At 39.3% G+C, this 27,877-nt stretch overlaps 1 protein-coding gene and 1 long non-coding RNA gene across 4 annotated transcripts; one reads left to right on the top strand and one right to left on the bottom strand.

Moving 5' to 3' along the window:
• The first annotated feature begins 1,709 nt into the window (after window positions 1–1,709).
• On the top strand, window positions 1,710–26,964 carry CRLS1 (cardiolipin synthase 1). Of its 3 annotated transcripts, none has more exons than XM_047743736.1 (7): window positions 1,711–2,182; window positions 5,127–5,264; window positions 10,232–10,361; window positions 21,636–21,721; window positions 22,514–22,582; window positions 24,131–24,222; window positions 25,976–26,964. In XM_047743736.1, the coding sequence occupies exons 1-7, from the start codon at window positions 1,877–1,879 to the stop codon at window positions 26,061–26,063; spliced, it is 909 nt and encodes a 302-aa protein (XP_047599692.1). In that variant the 5' UTR covers window positions 1,711–1,876; the 3' UTR covers window positions 26,064–26,964. The 3 variants fall into 3 exon arrangements, with proteins under 3 accessions (XP_047599693.1, XP_047599692.1, XP_047599694.1); XM_047743738.1 differs by lacking the exon at window positions 1,711–2,182 and adding an exon at window positions 4,216–4,235; XM_047743737.1 differs by lacking the exon at window positions 22,514–22,582 and having other exon boundaries at window positions 1,710–2,182.
• LOC125108232 (uncharacterized) lies at window positions 20,380–20,925 on the bottom strand. The gene is made up of 2 exons (XR_007129842.1): window positions 20,701–20,925; window positions 20,380–20,480 (listed from the first exon to the last, which is right to left on the bottom strand). It is a non-coding gene; the product is annotated as an uncharacterized LOC125108232 (long non-coding RNA).
• Window positions 26,965–27,877: the final 913 nt, after the last annotated feature.

Below are 27,877 nucleotides of genomic sequence, written 5' to 3'. Positions count from 1 at the left end.
ATGCCAGACCCTTTGCTGTCCTACTTTGTATTTCGCAGTACTATCAGTAGTTCATAGTAAAGTTGGCTTAATATATATGTATTTTATATATATAATATATACGTATTAAATTTTTCCAGTTTTACCTGTAATTGATATACATCATTGTATACACTTAACATGATCTGAAACAAGTGTATACTGGAAAATGATTACCATGATAAAAGACCACATAGTGCCAACTATTACAGGCAGACGCAGCATAGAGAAAACTCCCAAGAAACAGTGAGAAACTGTCTTAAATTAGGAAGAAGTGGAAAGAGTGAATAAAGGCAATTTAGTGAGTGAAAAGCACAGGAGAGATTGAAATACTGCACATTCTCACTTCACAAGATTATCCAATGTCTGTCTATGAGAATTGTAGGTATTTGATTCCAATATGGTTTTATTTTTTTATTTATGGTTTTTTAAAAAATTATTTTCACATTGCTAAATCAGAAAGTTTAACTTTCCTCACAATGTCATATTTCAATATACACATAAGACATTAAAGATTCTTTTGATAAATACTCAGATCTACAATGATTTTCAAATTCAGGTGGTCTTTTCCTTTCCTAAGTACCTGAACTAAGCGTTCAAGATCAATTTTAAAGTGGGTCTGTCATCACAGACAGGGCTGGGGTGGGGTGTGGGGGCAAAACAGTGCTGAGGCAGCCAAGACCCATTCAAATCGAATTTGACACAGAACCCAATTAAGAAAACAGTTCTGTGGGCGCCTGGGTGGTTCAGTGGGTTAAGCCTCTGCCTTCCGCTCAGGTCATGATCTCAGGGTCCTGGGATCGAGGCCCGCATCGGGCTCTCTGCTCAGCGGTGAGCCTGCTTCCTCCTCTCTCTGCCTGCCTCTGCCTACTTGTGATCTCGATCTCTCTCTCTCTCTCTCTCTCTCTGTCAAATGAATAAATAAAATCTTAAAAAAAAAAACCAGTTCTGCAACATTGCAATATTAATGCAAAATATGTCAGCAATTAATATATTTGCAATATTAATAAGTAATGTATAATAATATTGATCAATGATGAGCTCATTCTTATTTTGGATATTCCTCTAATAAGCAAGTTTCTTAACCTCTCTCAGCCTAAATTTCCTATTTTGGAGTTGCTGGAAGGATTAAATGGGAGAATGCACTAGAACCTAGCTGTAATAAACACTTTCCTGGTAAACTGTCATTTTCTAATACCCACATTTTTGGCGTATTAAACGCTCAGAAGAGGGAAAAAGGCAGGGAGCTTGTATTAATGACTTCTGTACCAGACACTTCATATATTATATTTAATTATAATTTAATTTAATAATTTAATAATTTAATTTAATACATTTATAATTTAATATTTAAACCTCCCACGAGGACCCCCGGAGCGCCGCACACACCTCAGAGACGGGGGTCTTCTGCAGGCCATGGGCCTCGGAGGGCTTCAGGCCGAGACCCGAAACGGCTCCTACGCTCTCGGGCCACATCGGCCCCACAGTCACTCAGCCCTACTAGTTCCTGTGCTCCCCTCCCCGCGGACCTCAGCTTCCGACCACCGCAGCAAGAAAGCCACCGCACCACGAACCTACGGCTCCCAGCAAGCCCACGGTGCCTAACGCAACGCTCCTTCTGCTACCTCCGGGGGCGCTGGGAAGGCCAGCGCCGACGGTGTCGCAAAAGCGTCGCGAAGGCGTCGTCCTTGGCGGCTCCGGGCCACCTGTATAAGCAAAGCGTGCTGGGGTTTGAAAACTGCCATGGAGGCGGCTGAGCTTCCCCGACGTTGTGGGCACTCTATGGAGAGGCGGCTCGCCAGTGCCCCAGGCTGCTGAGCTCTCGCCGCCTGTGTCCTCGCGGCGCGGCGGCAGGGCCATGCTGGCTTCGCGCGTGGCCCGCGGCTCGTGGGGGTCCCTTCGCAGCGCGGCATGGGCGCCAGGGGTGCGGCCGGGCAAGGGGCGCGCCCGCGGGGCTCTGCTGCGCTCGGTGCCTGGCTGCCTAGGCTGCCTGGTGGAGCGCTGGTGGCTGCGCCCCGCCGCGCTCGGTCTGCGGCTGCCAGGGGCCAACCCACGGGGCCACTGCTCCGGCGCGGGGAAGGCGGCTCCAGGGCCCGCAGCCGGAGAGGACGCCGCCGCGGAGGCCCGGGGCGGCCGATGGGGCCAGGCGAGCGCCACCAGCCTGGTATGTATAGAGGAGGCGGCGGAGGGGCAACCCTGGGTGGGGATCGCGGGCCCTCACGGAGGTCGGACTTGGAGGAAGATAACGTGCTCTGACTGCCCCAAGTCAGACATTTCCGTTCCAGAACTTGTAAACCGTTCCCTGAAGAGTAACGGGCAGGTCATTCAGTTGGGATGAATTTCAGAGGTGCCAGCCGAGTCCACCTTTAGTCTCGGCGGTCAAGTTAGAATTCCTCCTTCCCTACCCCCTTTCTGTCCGCACCTTAAGCGGGATCGGCCACAGGATATTGCATTGGTAAAAATAGCCTTCACTTGTCTTATTAAGTCTATTTTTAATTCTCTGAAGCCATTCCCCAACGTTTAGGGCAAGTCAGTAGGAATCTTTAGAAGAGATACAAGCTTTTTGGTTTGTGCAGGTTTGGTTCACTATCATTTGACCTTTGGTAACCTTATGTATTACAAGATGAAGGATAATTAATCGTAATTAAAGGATTCTTTAATCTCTAATTATAGAAGAAGATTACAACTCTTTTTTTGAGGTAATAGAACAAAATATTTGTCCCCTTACCTTTTGAAATACTGCCCAAGCAGAAGACACCAGAGCATGAATGTGGGAGAGCTTTTGATGTCATGTTAGCAAGGCTCATGCAATTATTACATCTTCAATTGTTATGTCTTCAGTGGGCCCTGTACTGCTTTCATCAGTTGTACAGCATGGGTTGAGGTGGCCACATCCTGGCCGGGGTCTCAGCTCCACTAATAGCTAAAGTATGTCGGGGTTTGAACGCTGGATGCTTTGAGGTTGCCATATGGTGGCTGAAGTCCTTCCCAGAGCGGCAGTAGTTGGTCGAGTATGCCACAGGTTATCTGGTTGGGTAATCTGAGATTAGCTCTCTTAATTGTAATTTAGATACTTTTGCAAATGTAATGATTAGAAATTAATGAGGTACTTTAAAATATTTTATATGGAGCTAAAAATAAGTCTCTTTCACTGTTCCAACAACATTATAGTTCTGTTGATTAATTCGCCAAATGAAATGATCTGGCTGTTTGCAACTTTGTCTTTAATTTTGCCCTATGGGTATTTCTGACATTAATTTTGGGACTCTATTTTAGTATATGTGCTGCGGAAGAGAGCACTTGGGACTCTATTTTGACCTTTTGTTTTGTGATTCCTTTTTCTCAGTCATGAACTTCCCTCCCCACCCCCACCCCGAGTTGCTGTAATATTGGATCAGTGTTTGACTTACTCAGTACCACATTATGGTAAACAGACCATGGTAAACAGAGTTTTTTCTCTGGGTTCTGAAACACTCTGACCTTTGAACTTGAATTTGGAATATGTTCCCAGAATTTTCCCATTTCATTACATAATGTGCTCTACTTTCAATAAAGGGTCCTTGAGAAGAGGTTTGTACTACTTCTTGTTTGGTGATTTGTTTCCGGAGAATTTGAAGTTTTTTCTGTAGCTTTCAGTGGCAGTATTCTGCCATAACAACTCCATTCTCTTTTCAAATTAAGGTAAACATTTCTTACCAGTTCGTTAATAAACACAAATTTAGTATCTTTAGAGAACTGCTTTTTCTTATGGGATGGTTCATGGAATTTGAAAAGATTTCTTTAGAAATGGAAACTGTCACTGTTAATCAAAGTTAAGGTTCAGATTAATTGGTTACTAATTAAGAGTAGGGTTAGTCTTGTGAGGAGATAGTCCCATGGGGTAGGAGTTGGCAACCTTCACCAGTAGAGAAAAAGTCCAGGCTTTAGGGAGACATTTTCTTGGTATTATTTCTGTATCCTGTTGGGCAGGGTATCTTAGCTCCACTAGGGTGGGGCTTTTTAAAGTTGAAATATTCTCATGCAACATTTTGTTTGGCAAGTAAGTAATGTTCTTCATAGTAGCTGCCAAAGAGCCCTTTTGTTAGTGCCAACTTCAAACAGCTTGGCTCCACATGAAGTTTCAAGGAATATTAAAGCCCGCAGATTCTAGGTGGAAATTCTAACATTTTCATGGCTGTTTTGAACAGATTTACATAATTTCTCTTTATTTCCTAAAGGTCTCAAGCCCTATTTCTATCTCCATTTTGTTCCAGCAATTATCCATTCAGTGATGAAATCATGGAATTAAATTTTTTTCCCCTCTTCATCATATGTCCATATACTCTATAGCATTTAGCCTTCCTTTGATGAGTATGTGCAGGGGAGGGAGAGAAGTTATTTGCTAAGCATTTTAGGCCAAAATGCCTGGGGTTGATAATTTGGCTCGGTTTTTTTTTTTTTTGTTTTTTGTTTTTTTTTAAATACAATTTTTTTTTTATTTGACAGAGAGAAATCACAAGTAGGCAGAGAGACAGGCAGAGAGAGAGGAGGAAGCAGGCTCCCCACTGAGCAGACAGCCCGATGTGGGGCTTGAACCCAGGACCTGGGATCATGACCTGAGCCGAAGGCAGCGGCTTAACCCACTGAGCCACCCAGGCGCCCCAATTTGGCTCGTTTTTGTTTGTTTGTTTGTTTGTTTTTCCCTGACACTTCCATCTAGGCTTTCTACTTGAAGTATAAGATCTTCTTGAAGTTACACTGTTAAAAGCAGAGTGTTGTAAGGTTTTAATTCTAATCCTGAAGTCCTATATTAAAGCCTTGACCTATATGGTAAATAATGCATATTCTTTTCTCTCTTTAGGAAATGTGTGTGTGTGTGTATGTGTATGTACACACACTCTCTATATAGCAGACACTTTTTGGGCATATGACATATCTTCATCTTCTGTATTTCTAACAGTTTTAGAGCTACCGTCTGTAAACAACAGAATGGATTTTAAAAGTCAAAGTATTAAATTTAAAGTTTATATAGTTTTTGACTCCTAAGTTGGTGTAAGCATATTTTTCTAATATGGTTAAAGTATGAATTCCTAGCATTTAATTTAAATTTTGTTGTCTTTGTGTTTCAGTATGAAAACCCATGGACAATCCCAAATATGTTGTCAATGACAAGAATTGGCTTGGCCCCAGTTTTGGGCTATTTGATTATTGAAGAGGATTTTAATATTGCACTAGGAGTTTTTGCTTTAGCTGGGCTAACTGATTTGGTAAGTTGTAAATGCACTCCCCGTTTTGCTCCCCTTTCAAATCCCAGGGTCTCTGGTACACTGAAATAGCACAGACTTGGTCTGCTTTTTCCTGGAAGGAAATCCTCAAGATGCGTTTGACCCAGTACTTTGTATAAGGACTTGTCTTTAACGTCTGTATGGAACTCTTTATTTTTTAAGTGATCTAAGGAAGGAAGTGAAAGTTATTGGGAGGCATAGGAGGAGTGCTTTTTACTCTTGGTTTTTAACTTCTTAGTTAAAGAAAAGCCCTTAGAAATTCCCAAGAAGCCAAGTATTTGCTTTAGGGATAGAAATAAAGGAGAGAAGTTATGAGACTATTTTTCTGTTTATTGTAATGGAAATACTCTGATCTTTAACAGCAATTGGTTTGGCTGGTGAGGGGCAGAAACAGTGGGTCAGTTCTTGTGACCAGGGAGCTTGTAGAGGTCAGAGCTCTACTCAGGTTTATGCTGGTGGGAGGCTTTAAGCATCCACACAGATTTGGTTTCTGATCCCTGCTCTGCAGTGTCTGTCTGACTAACCCAGCAGAAGATCCTGCCCTGGGCCAGGCATTAGGTATCCTTCCTTCTTCCACTCCCCCAGTAGATGGACAGATGAAAAAATAGCCCTTTTATATCACTGTGTCAGTTTTAGAGGAGGGAAGGATTTATTCGGGTTATATCAAATTAGAACTTGGGAAATAATTTTATAATGGAAGGCAGCGTATGTGTGAAATAGGCTTTTGTGGACTACCAGCCATCAGCATGTGTGACTTTAATTGTATTTATCACCCACCTTGTTGCATAAGGGATTTAAAATTACTTTTTAAATTACACGTCCTCCAAAAATGCAGTTGAGGAAAGTGGTGGAAAGATAGAGGAGAAATTTAAGATCAGGGCAGAGTTCACATGTAGAAATAAATACATTATATCCTCATACAAGGCTGGTCCGAGATCTGTGTGAGCACCCAGACAGGCAGTAATGGTTTGGTGCCTCTTCAGACTGATTTATGTTTGGAAAGTATTGCTTGATACTTACTTAATGAAAGTGAAGATAAACTAATTTTCTATAAATAACAGTTGTATAGTGTCTGTTATGTCAGCTATTCCGTTTGAGGTTCACAGACACAGATTTCCACCTGCCCTTTAGCACCGGTGAACAATACAGGATTAAGTGAAGAATTTGCAGGGTAAACAAAGGAGGACATTTGCATTATATAGCGTTTCCAAATATGCATCTCAGAATGGTTCCCACTTTTTTTTTTTCAGAGTTTAGCTCCTATTTGTCACTCTTTCTCCTCATTCTCACAATTTCTTTCTTTCTTTTCTCTCTTTTTTTTCCTTTTTGTCCTTGCTTTTATCTCTGTAGCCTGAAGGTCTCTACTCAGACACACTCCAGGTCTGTCAAAGGCCGTTATATTGATAATGGATTTTTTTTTTTAATGTGAAAAGATCTTTTTTTAGTTACTGGATTTGCTCTTCTTTTCCTCATACCTTTTTTTAGCTGCCACATGATATTGCCGTATTCACTGAACTCAGACAGGCCTCATTTACATTTTTCTAAATATACAGTGTATGTGAAAACCTGAGCTATCTGGCACCATGTTTCACATTTACTTCATGGAGGTTTTGATGCCTCTAGATTGGCCACTGGGCAGATAGTGGGAGTCGTGGGGAATTTAAGCAGGGGAATGACAAGGCCTGATTGATGTTGTATATGGGAAATAGGTTGTAGGAAGGCAAGAATGGAAGCAGAGAGGCTGATTAGGAGGCTTACAGTTACCTAGGGGAGTGGCAGTGGCAGTAGCTTGGTCTGGGTGGGAGTTTGGAGAGAAATGAGTGAGTTGGGATATGTTTTGAAGATTGAGTTGATACGTCAGTGGATTACATATGTGCAGTGAGAGAAATACGTCTGAAAGGCTGTTACTTTTTGTTTTCTTTTCAACAACTAGTGCATGAAGGTAACAATTTCTGTGATGAGCAACACTCAGGGTAGGACAGAATAGAAAAGTACCAAGAGTTGCTGTGCCTGTCAACGTAGAGGTAATCAGTTTGGTAGTCGTAGTTTGGAGTTGGAAGAAGTCAGGGTTAGAGATAAATTTGAGAGTTATCAGCATATGGATGGTCAAGTCTGGGTGAAGTGATTTTTGGCTGGATTAAAGAAGAGAAGGGGTCAGAGAAATGAGCAGTAGGTGAAGCAATAGAAAAGGAGCCCGTGAAGGACACTGAGAAAGAAGAGCTGGTGAGAAAGGAAGAAAATTAGACCATCAGGTGTACCAAAAGTTAAGTAAAGACAATGCTTCAATTGTGTTGAGGTCAAGTATGCTAAAAATGTTGAATTCATTGGTGGTCTTCATGAGCACCATCTCTAGAGGAGTGGGGACAATCAGAGTGGTTTGGCGACAAATGTGAGGTATGATGACAATACACATGGCTTTGAGAAGGTTTTGCTTTATAGGGGTATAGGGAAGTAGGTCAAGAAAGGTAGTACTGGGGAAATTTTTGTTGTTAATTACCTGGTTAATTAAATGACCAGACAGAAAGGAGGAAATCGATGATGCAAGAGAGATGGGGGAGTAGACAGGCAAATCAGAGAAGGTGAGAGGGCCTAGGATCATGAATCAGGGAAGGCAGAGAATGTGTCTGGGTACAGCAGGTAGGTGGTGGATTTGTGGGTGGGAATATAAGGGAGTGCTAACAATCTGTTTCTGTTTTTCAAGGAAAGTATAGATATGATCATGAGTTAGAGTGAGAGGCTTTGGGAGTGAAGGAGGAGTAGGCTTGAAGTGCAAACAGACAGTGCGAAAAGAAAAGGTAAACAGTCAGGTGTGGGATTGCCAGGCAGTACTGAGCGCCCATGGGAGATTTATGATTCCAAATTTGAAGTGAGGCCAGTTTAGCCCACTTACGTGTTCTCGAGCAATGGTCGGTTGATTAGGTGCAGGCCTGGAGTAAGTACATGGATAGTTTTGTGTAAGGGTGGATAGAGAGTGAAGTGAGAGAGTTACAGATGTCTGCAAAGGAGCGATGATGTTGGTCACCTTGGAATCTAATGTAAGTAGAAGAACAGGGAGGACCAGACCATAATGCTAGTGAAAAAGTGGAGGGTTAAGTTCCTTGAGATCAAAAGCTGAACTGAAACCTGAATCTTCCAAGGCCCCAGTGCCCAGTTCTAAACATTGTTACATGTAGTATATTTACTAGAAAATAGGTTCTTTCAGTGGCTGTAGTAAAAGCTGGTAAACTGCTTTTTTTTTTCCTTGAGGATTTACTGAGTACTAAATAGTATTAATTCCATTATGTGCTGAAGACAATAAACCCTTTGAGGTAGGTTATACAGATGAGGAAAGGGAAGTTTGGGCCAAATAATTTCCCCAAGGTCACATAGTAAAGGGCTGAGCCAGGACTTGAACCAGTTATGTTCTGCTGCCAAAGAGCAAGTTCTTAACCATAGACCTCTAACTCACTCACTGGAGTACTTGAGATACAGAGGACTTATTTATCCTTTAAAATGTACATGCTAGGGACGCCTGGGTGGCTCAGTTGGTTAAGCAGCTGCCTTCGGCTCAGGTCATGATTCCAGCGTCCTGGGATCGAGTCCCGCATCGGGCTCCTTGCTCAGCAGGAGCCTGCTTCTCCCTCTGCCTCTGCCTGCCATTCTGTCTGCCTGTGCTTGCTCTCTCTCCCTCTCTCTCTGACAAATAAATAAAATCTTTAAAAAAAAAAAAAAAGTACATGCTAAATTATGTCTAAGTTGATTTCTCTTTGGTTCTTTGTCCTTGGAAATAGGACTAGAAAATTCAAACATTTGTTGAAGCTTGAAATTAAATAAAGTGAATGAAAGCCAGGTAGAGACTTGGAAAGCCAGAAAATAACCTCCCTTATTTAATGGGAATAGGTGATAGATAGTTGCTTTCAATTCATCTTGTGGCCCCAGGGGAATCAGATCTTTCCATTTCTCAAATGAAATTAGAGATCTGGACTTTTGTGGTAAGACTTGAATATTTAAATATTGGCAACTAATTTATGGTTTTGAAAGCTCTGGACAGGTTAAGCAGAAAGCTGCTTGCAGGCCCCATTTGGCCCATTGATAACCATGTATGACTTCTGCTTTAAAATGTGATTGGCTTCCAGGAATAGTGAGTAAGTAATTTTCATATGAAGATTTTTAAGTAGGCCGGGTACAGAGGATTGATTTTTTTTTTTTTTTAAGATTTATTTATTTTAGAGGAGAGAGAGAAAGCACACACATGCAGGTGAGTGGGGAGGGACAGAGGGAGAGAGTCTTACTAAGCAGATTCCCCACTGAATGTGGAGCTGAATGTGGAGCCCAATACAGGGCTGGGATCTCATGACCCGTGAGATCATGACCTGAGCCAAAAACCAAAAGCTGGACAACTGAACCAGCTGAGCCACCCAGGCGCCCCTGAGGATTGAGTTTTTTATTCACATACAGTCAAACATGGAATTAACAGTTGCACTAAACAAAAAATAACAGTGAGAACTGTTGTGTTGGTTCTTACCATAGAAAAGTAGGTAGGAGTGAAAATCGAAGTCTTAGAGTTAACAGGTAGTCCTTGCAAGCAAAAGCAGCTATTTTGGCTGTAGTGAAATAACCCAAGGCTCAAAGGAGTGGCTGCCAGTCCGTGTTCGGTCCGCCATGCTTTTCCATGGCTTTGTTGGGGGTCCTTTAAATCTCTAAGTTTGTGTTTGGATTCAACCCACAACAGGGCCTTAGGAAAATAAAAGAAATACTGGAAGGCCTTGAGAAAGAAAAGTACTGTAGAAAAGTGAAATTGTTTTTAGACCAAACCAGTGCAAGAATGAGAAGGTTTGAGGGTAAGAAACAGAAGAGGTTTTATTAACATTTTATGAAAATATACTTGTTATTCTGGTATCTATTAACCTTCAAGATATCTACTCTGTATCTATTATGACATTTGTTTTAAAAAAAACTTCTATTTTCAGTTGGATGGATTTATTGCTCGAAACTGGGCCAATCAAAAATCAGCTTTGGGAAGTGCTCTTGATCCACTTGCTGATAAAATACTTATCAGCATCTTATATGTTAGCTTGACCTATGCAGATCTTATTCCAGGTAAGAACGCCATCCTGCGTACTTTTAAATAGCGTAGGGAAGAATAACATTAGTCAGTTTAGAATTTCTCTTGATAGACAAGTAATTTTTGGTTTAAAAATATATTTTTCAACTTTAAACTGTTTCCCTAATTTTAAACCATTGAACTGCTCTGATTGTCAAGCTGTTATTTTACTTTAGAATTTATGTCCTTGTTTTATTAGCAGAATCTGTTGTTTTAGATTGTTTGAAGTTAAATTTAAGCAAATATTATTTCGCATTGCCAATTCATATTTAGAATTTTTTGACATGGTATTTTATATTCCTACTTAGTGCCTGGTTTTTGAAAGCAATTTAGAGTTTTCTTAAGTCTGTTGCTTATTTAGTACAGTTTAATCATAAAAAAATGAGAGCTCTGAAATCCTGAAAATGTTTATAAAATTTCACATTACTAGTTTTACTTAGACATTGTTATGCAACTTGAAATCATATATGTATATATATATATAAAAGATATATATATAAAATATGTATAGTTTGTACATTATCTGAATACTCTAAATTTTACGATCTTTTGCTTTTTATTTTGCATGTGCTTTTCTGGTTGTTCATTTTCTACTTAAGCTGTATTTGTTAATTTTTCTCCCATGGTTTAGATTAAACTGTTAATTTCCAAGTGTTAGAATCCGAGAATAAAGCAAACATTGCCGCATGGTCTTTCCATAGCATGTTGTTATTGCCATTTGATAGGAAGAAGTGTAATGGCATTTCAGTCTAGTATAGTCTTCTCAATCTACAGGCTCTTTTTCTCTTTTATTTTTAGGCTTTTAAATTCCCATGCCAAATTAAAAAATAAACTGGATTAATGTTTATATTTATGTGTTTCTTTGAAAGTCAGAATTTTGATCTTTATACAGTTGGGGATGTTGAAGGGGCAAGGGTACTCTCATTCTAATATAATTTGTGGAGGGGAAAGGAACCTAAGCAACATTCTGTTGATTTTGTTCAAGATCTAAATGATCTTGTATGTGTGTGCATGTGTGCACATACTTTCATGCCTCCAATTTTTTAGAGTTATTTTTGTATTTTGTTGTATTACTTTACAAAGGTTGGTCAGATATTTCCCTTTTGAACAAAGAAATTGTATCCAGGTTTTAGCATAATAGATAATGTTCCTGTGAGATTACCTGAATAATTGGTATATGTTGTTTTGTAAGCTGAGAATTCTTTTTTGCTATTATTCTGGGAATTTCTGTTGTCTCTCTTCTGTGTTGGGTCTATTTTTCCAAGTTTCCATGGCTTCCTTGTTGAGAGTTTCCTTTTGGTGGAGTGCAAACTTCTGTTGTTTCCTGTGTAAGGATGTACTGTGGCAGCCAGAGTTTCAGAGGTCCATGATGTCTTTATTCTAAAGACAACTAAAATGTCTTTATTCTATCCTCCATACTTGATTGAGATTTGAATTGGGCATAACTTTCAGTTGCAGATCATTTTCACTAAGAATTTTGAAGACCCTGTTCTGTAGACTTCCAGATTCCATCTTGCTGTTGAGATGTCTCATGCCATTCGGGTACCTTTTCCTATATGTGATTATGTTTTGTATTGGAAAGTTTTTAGATTTTTTTGTTTCTTTACATATTTTCTAGTTGATATTTTAGAAAAAAATTATCTCGGGGCGCCTGGGTGGCTCAGTGGGTTAAGCCGCTGCCTTCGGCTCAGGTCATGATCTCAGGGTCCTGGGATCGAGCCCCGCATCGGGCTCTCTGCTCAGCGGGGAGCCTGCTTCCTCCTCTCTCTCTACCTGCCTCTCTGCCTGCTTGTGATCTCTCTCTGTCAAATAAATAAATAAAATCTTAAAAAAAAAAAAAAAAAAAAGATGGTAGAAAAAAATTATCTCTCCTAAAAATTAATTTTCTAGCTATTTCTGTGGGTATCACATTATCCCAGCACTTTTTAAAAACAGATTTTTTCTTTTCTTTTCTTTTCTCTTCTTTTCTTTTCTTGAGAGAGGGCAAGCAGGGGGAGGGGCAAAGAGAGAGGAACAAGTGGATTCTTGTGTGTGGGAGCCCAGCTTGGGGCTCAATTCCACAACCCTGAGATCACAACCCAAGCCAAAACCAAGAGTGAGACTCTTTCATCAACTGAGCCACCCAGCTTCCCCGTCCCAGCATTTTTTATGAAAAAGTCTGTATTTCCAGGCTCACTGCAATGTCTTTATATACATGGGTCCGTTTCTGGGTTGTCTTAGTTGTTCCCCATTGATTTGTCTGTTTTTATACTAATACCATCCTTAATTGTTACTGCTTTGCTAAAAGTCTTAATACCTGGTAGAGCAAGTCCTTCCACCTTTGATGTTCTTAACCCTTTCCATTTTGTGTGTAAATTTTATTTTTTTAATGTATTTTAAGTTTATTTATTTAAGTAATCTCTACACCCAATATGGAACTTAAACTCAGGACCCTGAGATTGGGAGCCCCGAGCTCTACCAACTGAGCCAGCCAGGCGCCCCTTGTATGTAAATGTTAGAATCAGCTTTTCAAGTTCCCCAGAAATGCCTGTTGGAATTTTAATTGGGATTGCATTGAGTCTATAACTCTATTTGAAAGAATTGTTATCTTTATAATATTGATCTTCCAGTCCATGAGCATGATACATCTACTCTATTTAGTCTTTTTAAAATGTCAGAATGGGGGTACCTGGGTGGGTTAGTGGGTTAAAGCCTCTGCTTTCGGCTCAGGTCATGATCTCAGGGTCCTGGGATTGAGCCCCACATCAGGCTCTCTGCTCAGCAGGGAGCCTGCTTCCCCCCCACTTCTCTCTGCCTACCTCTCTGCCTACTTGTGATCTCTGTCAAATAAATAAATAAAATCTTTAAAAAAAAAAAAAGATGTCAGAATGTTAGTTTTCTTCAGAGAGGTAATAAACAATTTTTTATTAGATTTATTACATGGTATTTATTACTTGGTAATTTTGATGCTTTTCTAAATGGTAGCTTTTTACTATTTCATTTTGTAATAACTAAAATCAGTTCTATTTCTGTTGTTGATTTTTGTGCTAGCAAAACTTGTTAAACTCTTATTCTCGGGGTGCCTGTGTAGCTTAGTCAGTTAAACATCTGCCTTCAGCGCAGGTCATGATCCTGGGATTCTGGGATGGAGCCCCATGTCGGGCTTCCCTGCTCATTGGGGAGTCTGCTTTTCCCACTCCCTCTGCCCCTCTCCCCCCATTCCTGCTCTCTCTATCAAATAAAATATTTTTAAAAACTCTTACTCTAATAATGTAAATTCTCTTGGATTTTCTACATCCTCAATTATGTGTTGTCTGTAACTAATGATAGTGTATTTCTTCTTTTCCAATTCTTTTACCCTTTTTCCCCTTGCTTTTCCATACTGCACAGTACAATGTTGAATAGGAATAGTGTCTGTGTTTTGTTTCCAGTTTGAAAAGGAAGTTATCAGCATTTCACTATTAAATGTTTCCTCTAGGGTTATATAGATATGAAAGGTTATGGAAGTTCACTTCTGTTGGGAGTTTGCTAAGAGTTTTTATTACAATTAGATATTGAATTTTATCAAATTCTTTTTCTTCATGTATTAGTCATTTACTTTCTTTTTTAAGCTCTTAATGTGGTATGGATTACATTAGTGATTTTCTCATGTTAAATCAACCTGAAATTCTTGGTATAAATCTAATTTGCTCATGATAGATTATGAAAATATTGCTAAATTTAGTTTCTAATATTTTGTTGAAGATTTTGTATCAGTACTCAAAAGATTGGTTTGGAATTTTTTTTTCTGATTATCCAACAAGGATATATTAGGTTTTACTATTAAATTTATACTGATCACATAATAAGAGTTAGGAAGTCTAGGGTTTCCCCCCACCCCCATTCTTGGGAGATGTTCGTGTGAAATTGCAATATTCCTTCTTTAAATGTTTGGTAGAACTTATTGAAACACTGAGGACTGGAGTTTAGGAAAGAGTTTTCAAATAGGTGATTCATTTTTTTTGTTATAGGATGATTCAGATTTTCTGGCTCATCTTTTGTCTGTTTGGTAAGTTGTGGTGTTTTTCTAAGACCTTGTCCATTACAACAACATTTATAAAGATTTACCATTAACTATTTATGGTATCCACATTAACTTTTTGATGTCCTTAGGATATGTAGCAGTGCTGTCCCCCTTTTCATCCTGATTATTAGTTATTTGTCCCTTCTTTGTTTTTTTCCCTTGAATTGTCTTAATAGAGGTATATCAGTTTTATGAATCTTTTTAAAGAACCAACTTTGGGCTTTGTCTGATATGCTCACTGCTTCATTAAATCTTGCTCTTTTATTTCTTTCTCCCGGTTTCCCTTGCTATTCTTTTTCCAAATTCTTTAGATCGGTTCTGTTTAGTAGAAATATAATGGAAGCCATATATGTAATTTAAAATTTTCTAGTAGCTATATTAAAAATAAAAGGGAACAGGTGAAAATAATCTTAATAACATTTAACCTACTAGATCAAAAATATCATTTCAATGTGTAATAAAAAATTAGTGAGTTTTTCCTCATACTATGCTCTCAAAAGCCAGTGTAATTTTCATTTTACAGCATCTCTCATTCAGACCAGCCACATTTAAGGTGCTTTATTTTCCCACAACAGCACAACTGATGAATATTTAACTCATTCCTTTCAGTTTTTCTAAAGTTAGCATTTAGGGTTGTACATTTTGTCTTAAGTATCCCTTTTGCTGAATCTCCTGTGTCAATAGAAGTATTTTTGCCATTATTGAGTTCAAAATATTCTGTTTCCATTATAATTCTTTCTTTGACTTAGGGGGTTAATAAAAATTTATTTCTTAATTTGTGAGGTTTTCTAGGTATGTTTTTATTACTAATGTCAAGCATAATTACCTTATATCCAGAGAACATGCTCTGATTTTAGCCCTTCAGGCGAGTATAGGGTCAATTTTTTTTTTTTTTTTAAGATTTTATTTATTTGACAGAAAGAGTGAGAGTGGGGCACCTGGGTGGCTCAGTCATCAAGCATCTGCCTTCGGCTCGGGTCATGATCCCAGGGTCTTGGGATCGAGCCCCACATCGGGCTCCCTGCTCTATGGAAAGCCTGCTTCTCCCTCTCCCACTCCTCCTTATGTTTCCTCTCTCACTGTGTCTCTCTCTGTCAAATAAATAAATAAAATCTTAAAAAAAAAAAAAAAGAAAAGAGTGAGAGTGAGGAGAGTGAGAGAGTACAAGCAGGGAGAGCAGCAGGCAGAGGGGCAGAGGGAGAGGGAGAAGCAGGTTCCCTCTGAGCAAGGAGCCAGACCTGGGGCTCCATCCCAGGACCTCCTGAGCTAAAGGCAGACGCTCAACTGACTGAGCGCCACCCAGACACCCCTACAGTAAAATTTTATAAACATTTTACATGTGTTTCAAATGGATTTTTGAAGTTGTAGTGGTTGGGTGTGATGTTCTCTATATATCCATTTGGTCAAATTTTAAATCCTGATATTTAAATCTTTACTGAGTTCTTTTTTGTTTGGTCTGCTTGTTTGTCAGTTACTAAGAGTAGGTTAGTTTCCTTTGTGTTTAGTTTTCCATTATTTTTCTTTGTAGTCTGATATTTGCTTTGTGTCTTTTGAAGTCCTGCTGTTAAGTGTATATAAATTAGATGTTTATGTCTTTTTGATAAATTGAATGTTTTATTATGAAGTGTGACCCTCCATATCTTCAATAATGATCAAGTCAGTGTTTGCCTGATAAATCACTTTCAACTTCTCTGTGTCTTTATATTTTAGATATTTCTTATAAATATCATGAAGATAGTTGGGTTTTCTTTATTTTTATCCAGTCTAAAAATATTTTATCTTTCCGCTGGAACATTGAATCCATTAACATTTACTGTGATTACTAATATTTGTATAGCAGTCTTCCATTTTATGTGTTTCATTTGGCTCATATGTGCTTTTCTACATCTGTGTCGATGTTTTATCATCATACTTGTTTTCCCTGTGGCCAGTTTGGCTGTGTTATATTCTGTTTCCATTTGGTTTTTCTTAAAATTATTCATCCTTATCAAAGTTTGGTGTTTGACCTCCATTTACTCCTTTCTCAACTTTGGTTATTGTTGTCATACTTTAATTTTATATACTTCTTAAACCCACATGATATTGTTTTAATAGTGTTCATTTAGATGTATCTTCGTATTTACTTTTTTCTGGCTTACATTGTTTGGTGTATCTTAAACCCTTTCATCGGGGATCACTTTCCTTTCATCTGAAGTACATCTTTAGAAATCCTTTTAATATTGGTCAACTGGTGGTACATTCTTGTTTTTATTTGTCTGAAAATAATTTTATTTTGCCTTTATCCTTTTGTATTATGAGATCATTTTATTCTTTTGTATGTGTGAGGATATTAAGTTCTACTCTCCTAGCAGATTTCAATTAATACAATACAGTGTTACCAACTACAGTCACCATATGATACATTAGATCCTCAGACTTTACTGATCTTAAAAGTGGAAGTTAGCATGCTTTTACCAACCTCTCCCTGTTTCTCCCGTCCTCCAGCTTCTGGCAGCCACTTTTTTACTTGCTATTTCTATTTCAACTTCTATTTTATTTTTATTATTTTTAAAATTTTACATATAAATGATACTGCGCAGTATATGTCTTTCTCTGATTTTGCCTCTGTTCTTGAAGGATATTTTTATTGAGTTTAGAAGTCTGGGTTGGTAGTCATTTAACATATCATTCAATTTTCATGTTTGTTGTTGGTATAAAAGAAATCAACTGCTAATCCATTTCTTTTTTGAAGTTAACTGTTTTTACTCTGGCCGCTTTTAAGATTTTCTCTTTGTCTTTGGGGTTTTCTGCAGTTTCATAGTAATATATCTTGGTATGAATTTCTTTATTTTTATTTTATTTTATTATTATCATTTTTTATTAACCTATATTATTTGCTTCAGGGATACAGGTCTGTGAATCATCAGTCTTACACAATTCATAGCACTCACCATATCACATACCCTCCCTGATGTCCATCACCCAGACACCCTATCCCTCCCCCACCACCTCCCAGCAACCCTCAGTTTGTTTCCTTAGATTAAATCTCATATGGTTTGTCTCCCTCCCCAGTCCCATCTTGTTCCATTTTTTTCCCTCCCTTCCCCTCATTACCCACTCCCCTGCCTCTCAAATTCCTCATATCAGAGAGATCATATGGTAATTGTCTTTCTTTGATTGACTTATTTCGCTTAGCATACCACCTTCTAGTTCCATCCACGTTGTTGCAAATGGCAGGAATTTTTTGATGGCTGCATAGTATTCCATTGTATATATATACCACATCTTCTTTATCCATTCATCTGTTGATGCCCCCTTCGGATCACTTTGATAGGAGTTTCTTTTTTATTTATCTTGCTTGGGATTTGTTGGGCTTTTAAAGGTATCTTTAATCAGTTTGAATTAAAGTAGTTCTTATTAACAAATGTGAAACTGGGAAATTTGTCTTCCCTTCCCATTCTCTTTGTGACTTTGTCTTTTCATTCCTTCACTGTCATTTTAGGCAGGTTTTAGGGGGAGAGCTGTATATATGCTATCTTGCATCTTCTTACTTTTATACTGCCTGCATTTTTGTAAAAGTTCTATCCACCTTGATTTGAACAGCTTTGTTTCCTCAAGAGTAAGAAATGTGCTTTCTTCCTCAATTAGGATAATAAACAATTCTGCTCTTCTTCTTGCTCTCTATGGGAGAAGAGATAAGGATGAAAACAACTTATTTGGTTTGTTACATTTGTAGCAGTCTGGGATGTGAGTCCAAGTTAATTTGTACTTAGGTGCATTTGTTCTGCCGCATTTACTAAATAACGATTCTTTTCTGTATCTTGTATTATTTCTGGTTTACTGTATAGCAAATTCTTATTGCTGGTATGAATCAATTTCTGTAATTATTGTTATTCTCAGTGAAATAACCTATGATATTGAAATGACCACTTGTGATATGTAAAAGTAACTTTGTTTTATTTATTTCTCTTGAATCCTAATAAAATTAGTCTGTAATATGCCTCTTTGTTGCAGACATTACCTATTTCAGAGAGGGTTAGCAAGTAGGGAGGAAAACCTTGGAGCAATCCCTGACACATTTTACACCCTTCTACCCTCATTAACACACTGTTATACTTTGATAAGCAAAATGAAAGCTGTTTTAGCCCTGGAAGAAAAGGAAAGGGAAGGCTGGAGAGAAAGGAGGAGCAGTTAGAAAATGCAGAAGCCAGGGAACCCAATAAAATTGCCCAAAGAACCAAAGTAAAAGCCTGTATGTATACTGTCAGTTGGCAGAGGCCTTAGAGACCACCTGGTGAGTCAGGGTCCCAGCATGGCTGTGCATGCGAATTCCCCAGGGAGTGGTCATCTGTAATCCTGTGAAGCTCTCCCACGGTGATTCTGTGGTGGGCAGTTTGGAGAACACTTGATTTTTGTTAACTTTCCTTTCCTCCGCCAGGCTGTTACAGATGGTAAACGGAGTCTGGAGGTGCTAATCATGACTCACATGGCTGGGCTGGAGCCTCGCACTCTGGCCTGAGCATAGGCTGGGAATTTCATAGACCTAGGTTCCACTCCTCGGTCTCCGGCTGTACTGCTTACTGTACTGATGACCAGTGGTACAGTACTAGTACTGGCTGTACTTCTCACTAACTGACGATCTTGGCCTGATTATATAATCTGCCTAAGGCTTGCTTTCCTTATTTGTAAAATGGCAATAACGATGGTCCCTATTTTGTGGAATCGATGTATAGATTAACTGACAATATGTATGAAATGCTTATAATAGTGCCAGATACTCAATAAATGGTAGTGTGGGTGTTACTGGTTAGAACAGGAACTCAAGGCTTTGCATTGTATTGAATTGCCTCATCTCTTCTGCAGAAACTTCTTATTTAAGACTCAGTCCTAGTCTCTTTTCCCTCGTGATGATGAAATACACTAACAAGTGTTTCTTCTGAAGTTGTGGTTAGGAAGTTTACTCTATGTAATTTGCATGAGTGTGCTGCATCTTAAAATCTGATGGTTAGATTTTGCTAGCTAATGACTGCTGTAGAAAAATCTGTTTTACAGACACAGAAGTCTCCTAAAAATCATGGCTGTCTTGTTTTGTTACTTGGCTCATACAGCAGTATCTTCTGTGTCCTCCAAATGCTATTACTTAAGTGGTAGATAAGTGTTTTCTCTTTCAAATAGTCTTGTCATCCAGGACTAGGCCAAGGAGCTACACTTACATCATAGCCATAACCAACACAGATTTAAATTGTAATCTCTGGGGGCGCCTGGGTGGCTCAGTGGGTTAAGCCGCTGCCTTCGGCTCAGGTCATGATCCCAGGTCCTGGGTTCAAGCCCCACATCGGGCTTTCTGCGCAGCAGGGAGCCTGCTTCCTCCTCTCTCTCTGCCTGCCTCTCTGCCTACTTGTGATTTCTCTCTGTCAAATAAATAAATAAAATCTTTTAAAAATTAAAAAAAAATAAATAAATTGTAATCTCTGGTTAGATTTTGCTTGAGTTGCAGAATGAATAGAATGTTAGAACTGGGTTATGGACATTGGGGAAGATATGTTCTATGGTGAGTGCTATGAAGTGTGTAAACCTGGAATTCACAGACCTGTACCCCTGAAGCTAATAATACATTATATGTTAATAAAAAATTAAAAAATTTTTTTTAATTAAAAAAAAATTTCTGAACTGGAGAGGACCATAAATATCATCTCAAAAGTAATTCATAAAAGAGCTGTTTGAGGGGCGCCTGGGTGGCTCAGTGGGTTAAGCTGCTGCCTTCGGCTCAGGTCATGATCTCAGGGTCCTGGGGTCGAGTCCCACATCGGGCTCTCTGCTCAGCAAGAAGCCTGCTTCCCTCTCTCTCTCTCTGCCTGCCTCTCCGTCTACTTGTGATCTCTCTCTGTCAAATAAATAAATAAAATCTTTAAAAAAAAAAAAAAGAGCTGTTTGAAAGTATTATGAAAGGGGGATACACATGACCCTGTTATTTTAGTTTGAAACAATTTGTCAGGATTTTTTTCTTTTTAAAAAAAATTTTTTTTTCTACTAGAAGCAATATATGTTCATAGTTAAGACCTGTAGTGTAGAAGGATATGAAATGAAACAGGACCTCTGCCCTCCCATTGTTTTTTTTTTTTGTTTTTTTTTAGATTTTATTTATTTATTTGACAGACAGAGATCACAAGTAAGTGTAGAGGCAGGCAGAGAGAGAGAGTGGGGAAGCAGGCTCCCCGCTGAGCAGGGAGCCCGATGTGGGACTTGATCCCGGGACTCCAAGATCATGACCTGAGCCGAAGGCAGAGGCTTAATCCACTGAGCCACCCAGGCACCCCTGCCCTCCCATTGTTACTCAACAAGGGAGCAGCGATTCTTTGGGTATTAATCTATATTTTGTTGGCTCTGGCTTTGGGGCCATTTTATAGAATCTTTTGGAGGGGGTGAGGAGGAGCAGAGGGAGAAGGAGAGAGAGAATCTTAAGCAGGCTCCAGGCTCAGCACAGAGCCTAACATGGGGCTCCATCGCATGACCTTGAGATCATGACTTGGAACTAAACTCAAGAGTTGGACTCTTAACCGACTGAGCCACCCAGGCACCCCCATGCTATAGAATCTTAAGAATAATGAGAAAATTATCAACTGATTGGATTCTTTTTAAAATTAGAATTCATTGGATGAATGGGGCAGTGAAAAAAAAATAGCAGTTGCCTGGATAGGAACTGACCAGACAAGAATGAAAATATTTGTTTTTTTCACAAGTGTTACTTACAGCAAATTTTACTCTTTATAAAATAGCCTAGAATGTGGAAGCCATCAGAGCTCCGGAGTTGGCATAATAGTTTGAGTCTTCCAGTATCTTTTCCAGTCTGTACCATCTCATTAATTCCATATAAGTATAGTGAGCCTGGTGATCATTTTTCCAAATTCACAAGGCTGAGAGGTCACAAAGGAGATAGTGGGGGCTGAGTAGGGCTGACACTAATATTAATAACTACAGCTTAAAAACATGGGCAAGAAGGAAAAAAAGGCAAGAGGATTGACATTCTGAAAGGCAGACATAGTCCTTCACTTGGTTTGAGGGTGGGTTAGAGAAGAATATAAAAATCAGTGGTTCACTATAAGGAACCGCAACCATGAATAAGTATTTATTTACAACATTTTTACTTCTGTGAAATACCAGTTCATAAGGCTGAATGAGGTTTTATTGTATGTGTAATATCAGTAATTTTCAAAATCCCATTCAAAATTATTTTATATTTGATTTTCAGTTCCACTTACTTACATGATAATTTCAAGAGATGTAATGCTGATTGCTGCTGTTTTTTACGTCAGGTATCGAACTCTTCCAACACCGGTGAGTGTTTAAAAAAAAAATTCTTTTATTATTACTTATAACTTAATGTTAAAAAAAAAAAAAAAACAGACCCACTCCATTGTATCTTGAGTTTCACTTTATGGGAGTAATTTATGGCCATTAATTTTTTATACTTTTTTCAAGAATTTTTTAAAACCATACATAACTGTCATCTTGCTCTTTGAATCATCCACAGTGAATTGCCCTGTCCCTAGTAGCAAACTGTTTGGAATGTTTGTGTGACCAAGTCCCTCTGCTGCCTGATTTAGCCTCAACCATGGATTGTCTGGAACTAGATTTTTATAAAATCACAGTTGTATAAACGCAGAATGGTTTGTTTGCATATTTGTTCATTGTTGTACAGACACTTGAGCACATAGGCCTAGCATAATCACCTCATCTTTTGGTTCTCAATCCAGAGAAAACAGCAGGATCTTATTCATTTCATTTTTTAGTCTGTGAAAGAAAATAGCAATAAGGGAGACTTATTGAGTTTATTTAGAAAACAGATGTCATCAGGCAGACTTCAGGATAGTTACTGTGTTAGAGTTTTCTAGGGATTGAGTAATCTATAAATTAAAAAAATCTGTTTTCAGTAACCTGTGTATGATTTACAAGGAATATAGACACTGCTCATTTAGGGTGATAAAAGAAGATGCAGATAAAGGGCTCATCTAGCATAGAGCCAAGGATATGGTGAATATTCAGTAACTGTTAGCTACATATAATAAGATGTTTGTTTTAAACATGAATGATAACTTGAATCAACTTTATCTTTTTGTCCTCTGCCAGCGAACACTTTCTAAGTATTTCAATCCTTGTTATGCCACCGCTAGGTTAAAACCAACCTTTATCAGCAAGGTAAGACACACACATCCTTTTAAGTTGTTCCCTTGTAAATGTTCATTATAATGAATATAAGCCTCAGTCCACAGCAGCTGCCAGCAAGATTTATTTCCGTGTGCGGACTGTAGGAGACAGAGAGTGAGGTCATTCACCCAGTTCTCTTGTCCTTTGAGCTCTTTTGGGTCCTTAGTATATGCATATGTTTTGCATTGGTGGCCTGAGCTTTTAAGCATCAGGAGGTATTAGGGTCACTGTTTTGGGAAGGAGGATGAGGTGGAAATACAGTTGCATCTTGATGAGCTACAGAGAAATTATGGAGGTTCCTTTCATTACCCTCCTTTCTGTGGGGAAAACACCATAAAATCAGGCCCTTCATTTTCACCACTGATGATTATGTGGAAAGGATAGGAAAACGTACTTACTAATAAACAACTCCTACTCTTAGTTGTCCATCTGTTGTCTGTTTTCCTGAGCCCCTTTCAGTACGGTAACTGTGCCAGTCTTTGCATGCAGAGAACACAACATTCATTAATGCCTCTCAAGGCACATTTGTTTTCCTAGTAGCCTTGATAAGTTTGTTGTTATCATCCTTTTGCCCTGTCCCTTGTGACAGTACTTTAACAGGTTAGAGACCCCGATCATCTTTGGGACAGATGGGTTGTTACTAGTATACATAAAACTCCCTGGGGTGGAGTTTATAGGGTTTTTGTTTTTCTGTTTTTCTTTAGATTCCAGTGACTTACATTTGTATCAAGCATAACAGAGTGTAGCACTGCTTAGAAAGGAACTCAAAGAGATGTAAGAAGTTCTCGAGACAATTTTATTATTTAATTTCTTAAAGATGAAGTGGAATCCTTGTTTTTTTGGTTGCAGAATGGACGATAGGGGTGCTTCTGTGCACATGTCCCCCTGCTACATCCTTCACACCCTCTTCCCGAGCGCGCTTCTCAGGATGAGTTAAGCAGTCTCCAGCACCTTCTTGGCTCTGTTTTCTTCCTTCTGTCCTCCATGCTGTCTTGTAGGGTCGGGGAACATATGCCTTGCCTCCAGAGTCTCTTCTCGTGGAGATGAATGCATTTCAATTTTCTGACCTCTTAGGGTTTGACATTTGGGCAAGCCAAGGGCACTGGATGAAGGGCTAGAGAGTCTGGGTTCTGGGTTCGGCCCTGTAACCTGCTATGACTGCAGGCAAGTCACTTAGCTTGTGACATTTTCACCCGTGAAGAGGTAGCTTTATTATTTCTATTCCATGGGGCTCTTTTAACAGACAACTGAAAAAAGGCCAAGAACATTGCAACGTTATTGAATTGCTATGGAAATTCAAGGTAGTAGTATTTTCTGACAGATGCCCTTAGCCTCACTATAAAGGGCACCTGTGCAGATAGATGAGCCGGTTATTGAAGTTCCCCGTTGGGTGTGAATGCCAGCTTCTTTGGCAAGGCTATTCCAACACCAGGCACGCCGAGGATGTCATGTTACCGCATGATGGGTTGTGCCTTTGTTTCTTGAGCTTGAAACAGGATCTCCTTGGCACTGTTCATTTATGACTTTTTTTTTTTTAAGGTAAACACAGCAGTCCAGTTAATCTTGGTGGCAGCTTCTTTGGCAGCTCCAGTTTTCAATTACGCTGACAGCATTTATCTTCAGATACTGTGGTAAGCTAAGTGTAGAATTACTCTCTGAGAATGTCAGCAAAATGGCTTATTGCGACGGTCTTAGAATTTACCTGGGTCTTACCGTGTTTGAGGAGCACCAGCTGGGTAAAGTTGGGGGCTGTATTTTATGACCGATACTGTTCTGCAGTTTAGTACCATGCGTGGGATATAGAAATTACATTCAAATTAAAAGGAAGGAGAGGTATAGATAAAGTATTGGGGTTTTGGAGGAGGGAAGGATACTTGATCCCGGGTAGGGAGAAGAGGGAAAGCTTCAGGGAGGAAGTGGCATTTGAGCAGGAGGCCTAGTCACTTTATACAGGGAAAGACTGGGGGAGGCCTCTGAGGTGAAGGACGGACCCCGAGCAAGGTAGGGTGTGGGAGAGTGGGTGGGGAAAGCGCATCTAGCCTGGTGGTGCAAGGGCATACTGGGAGGGAGACTTGGGAAAGGAGTTTGAGTTTTATGTTATTATCCTTATGGCTTTGAAATGTGTCTCCTTGAAAATACATCAAATTCAGACTGTCAGAGTCCAGATGCGCCACACTGGACTTGAAGCACCGCATTTTAGTGCACTTGCATCACTTTGACCAAAGCCTTACTTGATGCAATCTGAGCCCAGAACGGTTCGTTAAGGAAAGTCACATCGGCTAAAGAAGCTTTAAAGATGGTACACGTTCTAAACATTTCATTTTCTAAAATATATGTGTACTTTTTTTTTTGATTCATGCTACATCTTGTGATAGAGGACCAATGCCCCTCTTTTTGAGTATCAGTCTAACTGGGAGTTTTTGCTTTCTTGACTAAACTACATCCATAATACAACCTCTCCGACTTTTATTTTCTGTTTCTTTAAAGTGGTAGAAGAACGTAAGACATTCACAAAGCAGTCTAAGTATAGGAACTTTCTAGATTTTGACCATTTTTCTCTAGCCTTTCAACAATCATATTGCCTTTGACAGTAGTTCTTAGCAACTCATTTTGATTTATAAATTATTTCCAAAGTATTCCACTTAGTTCTCAGAAATAGCAGCTCTTCCTACATGTATGTTGCACTGGTTCAGGTATGAATTTAGATGACTTCTAACTGACACAGACAGCTTTGGGATCAAACAGAAACAGAGTCTCCGTGACCTTCGCTCAGCTGGTGGAAGCAGACACACACAGGTGCACCAAAAAGTAACCTGGTAGGCCACGAACATTCAGCAAGCCCTGAGCATCACTCATGGAACTTCCAAGAGAATCTGGTGAATCTGGCAGTTCACTTAAGGAAAAATCATTTAAAACAAAACAAACAAACAAAAAAAGCCAGATTTTATTTAAAATGACTCAGATGCTCGAATTCTGCAGGAAATAAAAGCCCAGTACCATCAGCAGCATGGAGCAGTGGAAAGAGCACAGGGCTCTGGACAGGGCTCAGTCAAGGTTCTGTGGCCCTCAGCAAAGTTCCCTGGGGCTCCGTCTGCTGCTCTGTAAGAGAAGGTTCTTGTGAACATAAAATGATGGCATAAGACACCTAGAATAATGGCTGGGTAAAGGTGACAATCGCTAGTATTTTTTTCGGGCTCATTAACTAGATTCTGTTTGACAGTTTTCTTAAAAGCAGCAGCTTTAGATTCCTGGAGCTAAAAAAGAAACACACGCATGGCCTTTTTGCTTTTTAAATAACTCTATTACATGTATTCTTTGTGATTCTCATGGTTACTGTGTTTCAGACTTGACCACTAAACCTTTCTTTCTTTCTTCCAAAAAAAGGTGTTTCACGGCTTTCACCACAGCTGCATCAGCTTACAGTTACTATCATTATGGTCGAAAAACTGTTCAGGTGATAAAAGGCAGATGAAAGCCATCTATCATCATTAGCAAGGAAGCAATATACATCATTGGTGGCAGGGCAACTGGAAATCTACAGGAGTTTCTGTAATTCGGGGTTCACCTTAAAAAAGGACTTGTCAGAACAAACCATGTCATCAAAATTTAAGTAATGTGCATTGAAAATGAGCTTGATCATGGGCATATGCAGAATTTCCAATGTATTTTTAAATACAAATAAAACTATAATTTAGAATTTTGTATCTTAGGGTTCTTGATTAATTTCTAAGGTACCAAATTATTCCAATTACCGTCAGTCACTTTTTAATACCTTTTTAAGAAACATAGTCCAGAGCATGGAAACTAAAGAGATGCCACTTCTGTTCAACAGAGTTGAGATTGCTTACAAAGCACCAGGGAATTTATTGAGTTTAAGTATCTATTGGATACAACTTGGCTACACAGTCTTATGTTTGATTTTTAGAACTGTGTACACACTAATAGTTTGCGTGGTTACTATTTGATCATTTAGGATAATGACAATAAAGGTAGCTTAGTGATGGATGAAATAGACTTGTGAAGAGATTTAAAATGCAGTAAATTTTGAAAATAGTAAGGTCACAGCAGAAGGTATTGAAGTTCAAATTCAGTAGTCTTCCAGCCTCTCAGGTGCCTAACAGTCTGTGTATCAGGTTAGCAGGTGACACAGGGGGTTGAAATAGGAAAGCGTGGCCATTAGGCTGCACCAGCCAGGAGGCAGTGAGTTATATCCTGCCTTTCGCCGTTTCTAACGTAGCAACGTTTGTATGATGTTGGAACCTGTACTTACATGTTCTGTAAATAATATGAAACTGTATATTTTTCAAAGGTTTTTTTAAATTTTGGCTATCTTTTGTTAAGATATTAAAGGAATAAAAGAGCTGGAAAAGTGCCTTCAGTGCTGGTGGTCTGTTTAACATGCTGTGATCCTCACTGTTGAAGTTTTTTGATTCCTAAAGTCCGTTCAAGTACATCACTTGCATTGTAAAAATCATTTGTTTGGGACCATCTGACTTAAGTCCTTACTCTCACTCCACCGTCCTGTTTGGAAGGGTGGGAGATAGAGAGAGAGGGATGAGGAAGACGATGGCTGTTGCTGGTTGCTTCCTCTTAACCGTGGAGGCCTATTGCTGCCCACTGTCCCAGGTGTCCTGTGGAATTGTGCAGTGAGCTTATCTAAGCTGTGTTAAATTAAGCTGTGTTAAATTAAGACGCAAAGTTATAAGCAAAATACATGCCTCTTGGTAGTGGCATCCTGGGATCAGCATGCCCCTCTGTTGCATTCGTCCTAGCTTCCTTGTTTCCAGGCTTGAAATGCACTGAAGCCTGCAGCCAGGGACAGTGTCACTGAATCCAATGGAGGGTGTATGAGGGAAGAGGAGGATGACCTGTGGCTGGCCATTCTCCCCTTCTGGAACCCCCTGTGTAGTCTCATAACTTGGGTGGCGGTTAGGCTGGAGCTGGAATTCCCACCCAAGAGGCACATTGAACACATCTTGGCACCAGTAAAGTGGGAGCACAAAGGTGTTTTAAAATGAGAGAAGAGAACTCAAGATAAAGTAATTATGGGAAAAAATTGGGATTTTGTACTTCATTATGTTTACTTCCTAGTTCAGTGTTGATGCTATTTGGAGTTACTCATGTCTTGGGCTCATAGTCTCTTTAGTATGAAGGTCTTAATCTGGCTCTGGTTAATAAACCTCAACCCTTAGAAAAATGGTACAAGTTTCTTGAGGGTTTTGGATATTGGACTGTTATACAATGGGAATACTGCTAGTTTACAAAACACTGGAACTGTATTAGGCA

This window comes from Lutra lutra, chromosome 9 (assembly GCF_902655055.1).
Source record: "Lutra lutra chromosome 9, mLutLut1.2, whole genome shotgun sequence".
Taxonomy (NCBI): Eukaryota; Metazoa; Chordata; class Mammalia; order Carnivora; family Mustelidae; genus Lutra; species Lutra lutra.
This window is presented reverse-complemented; position numbering and strand designations above follow the sequence as displayed.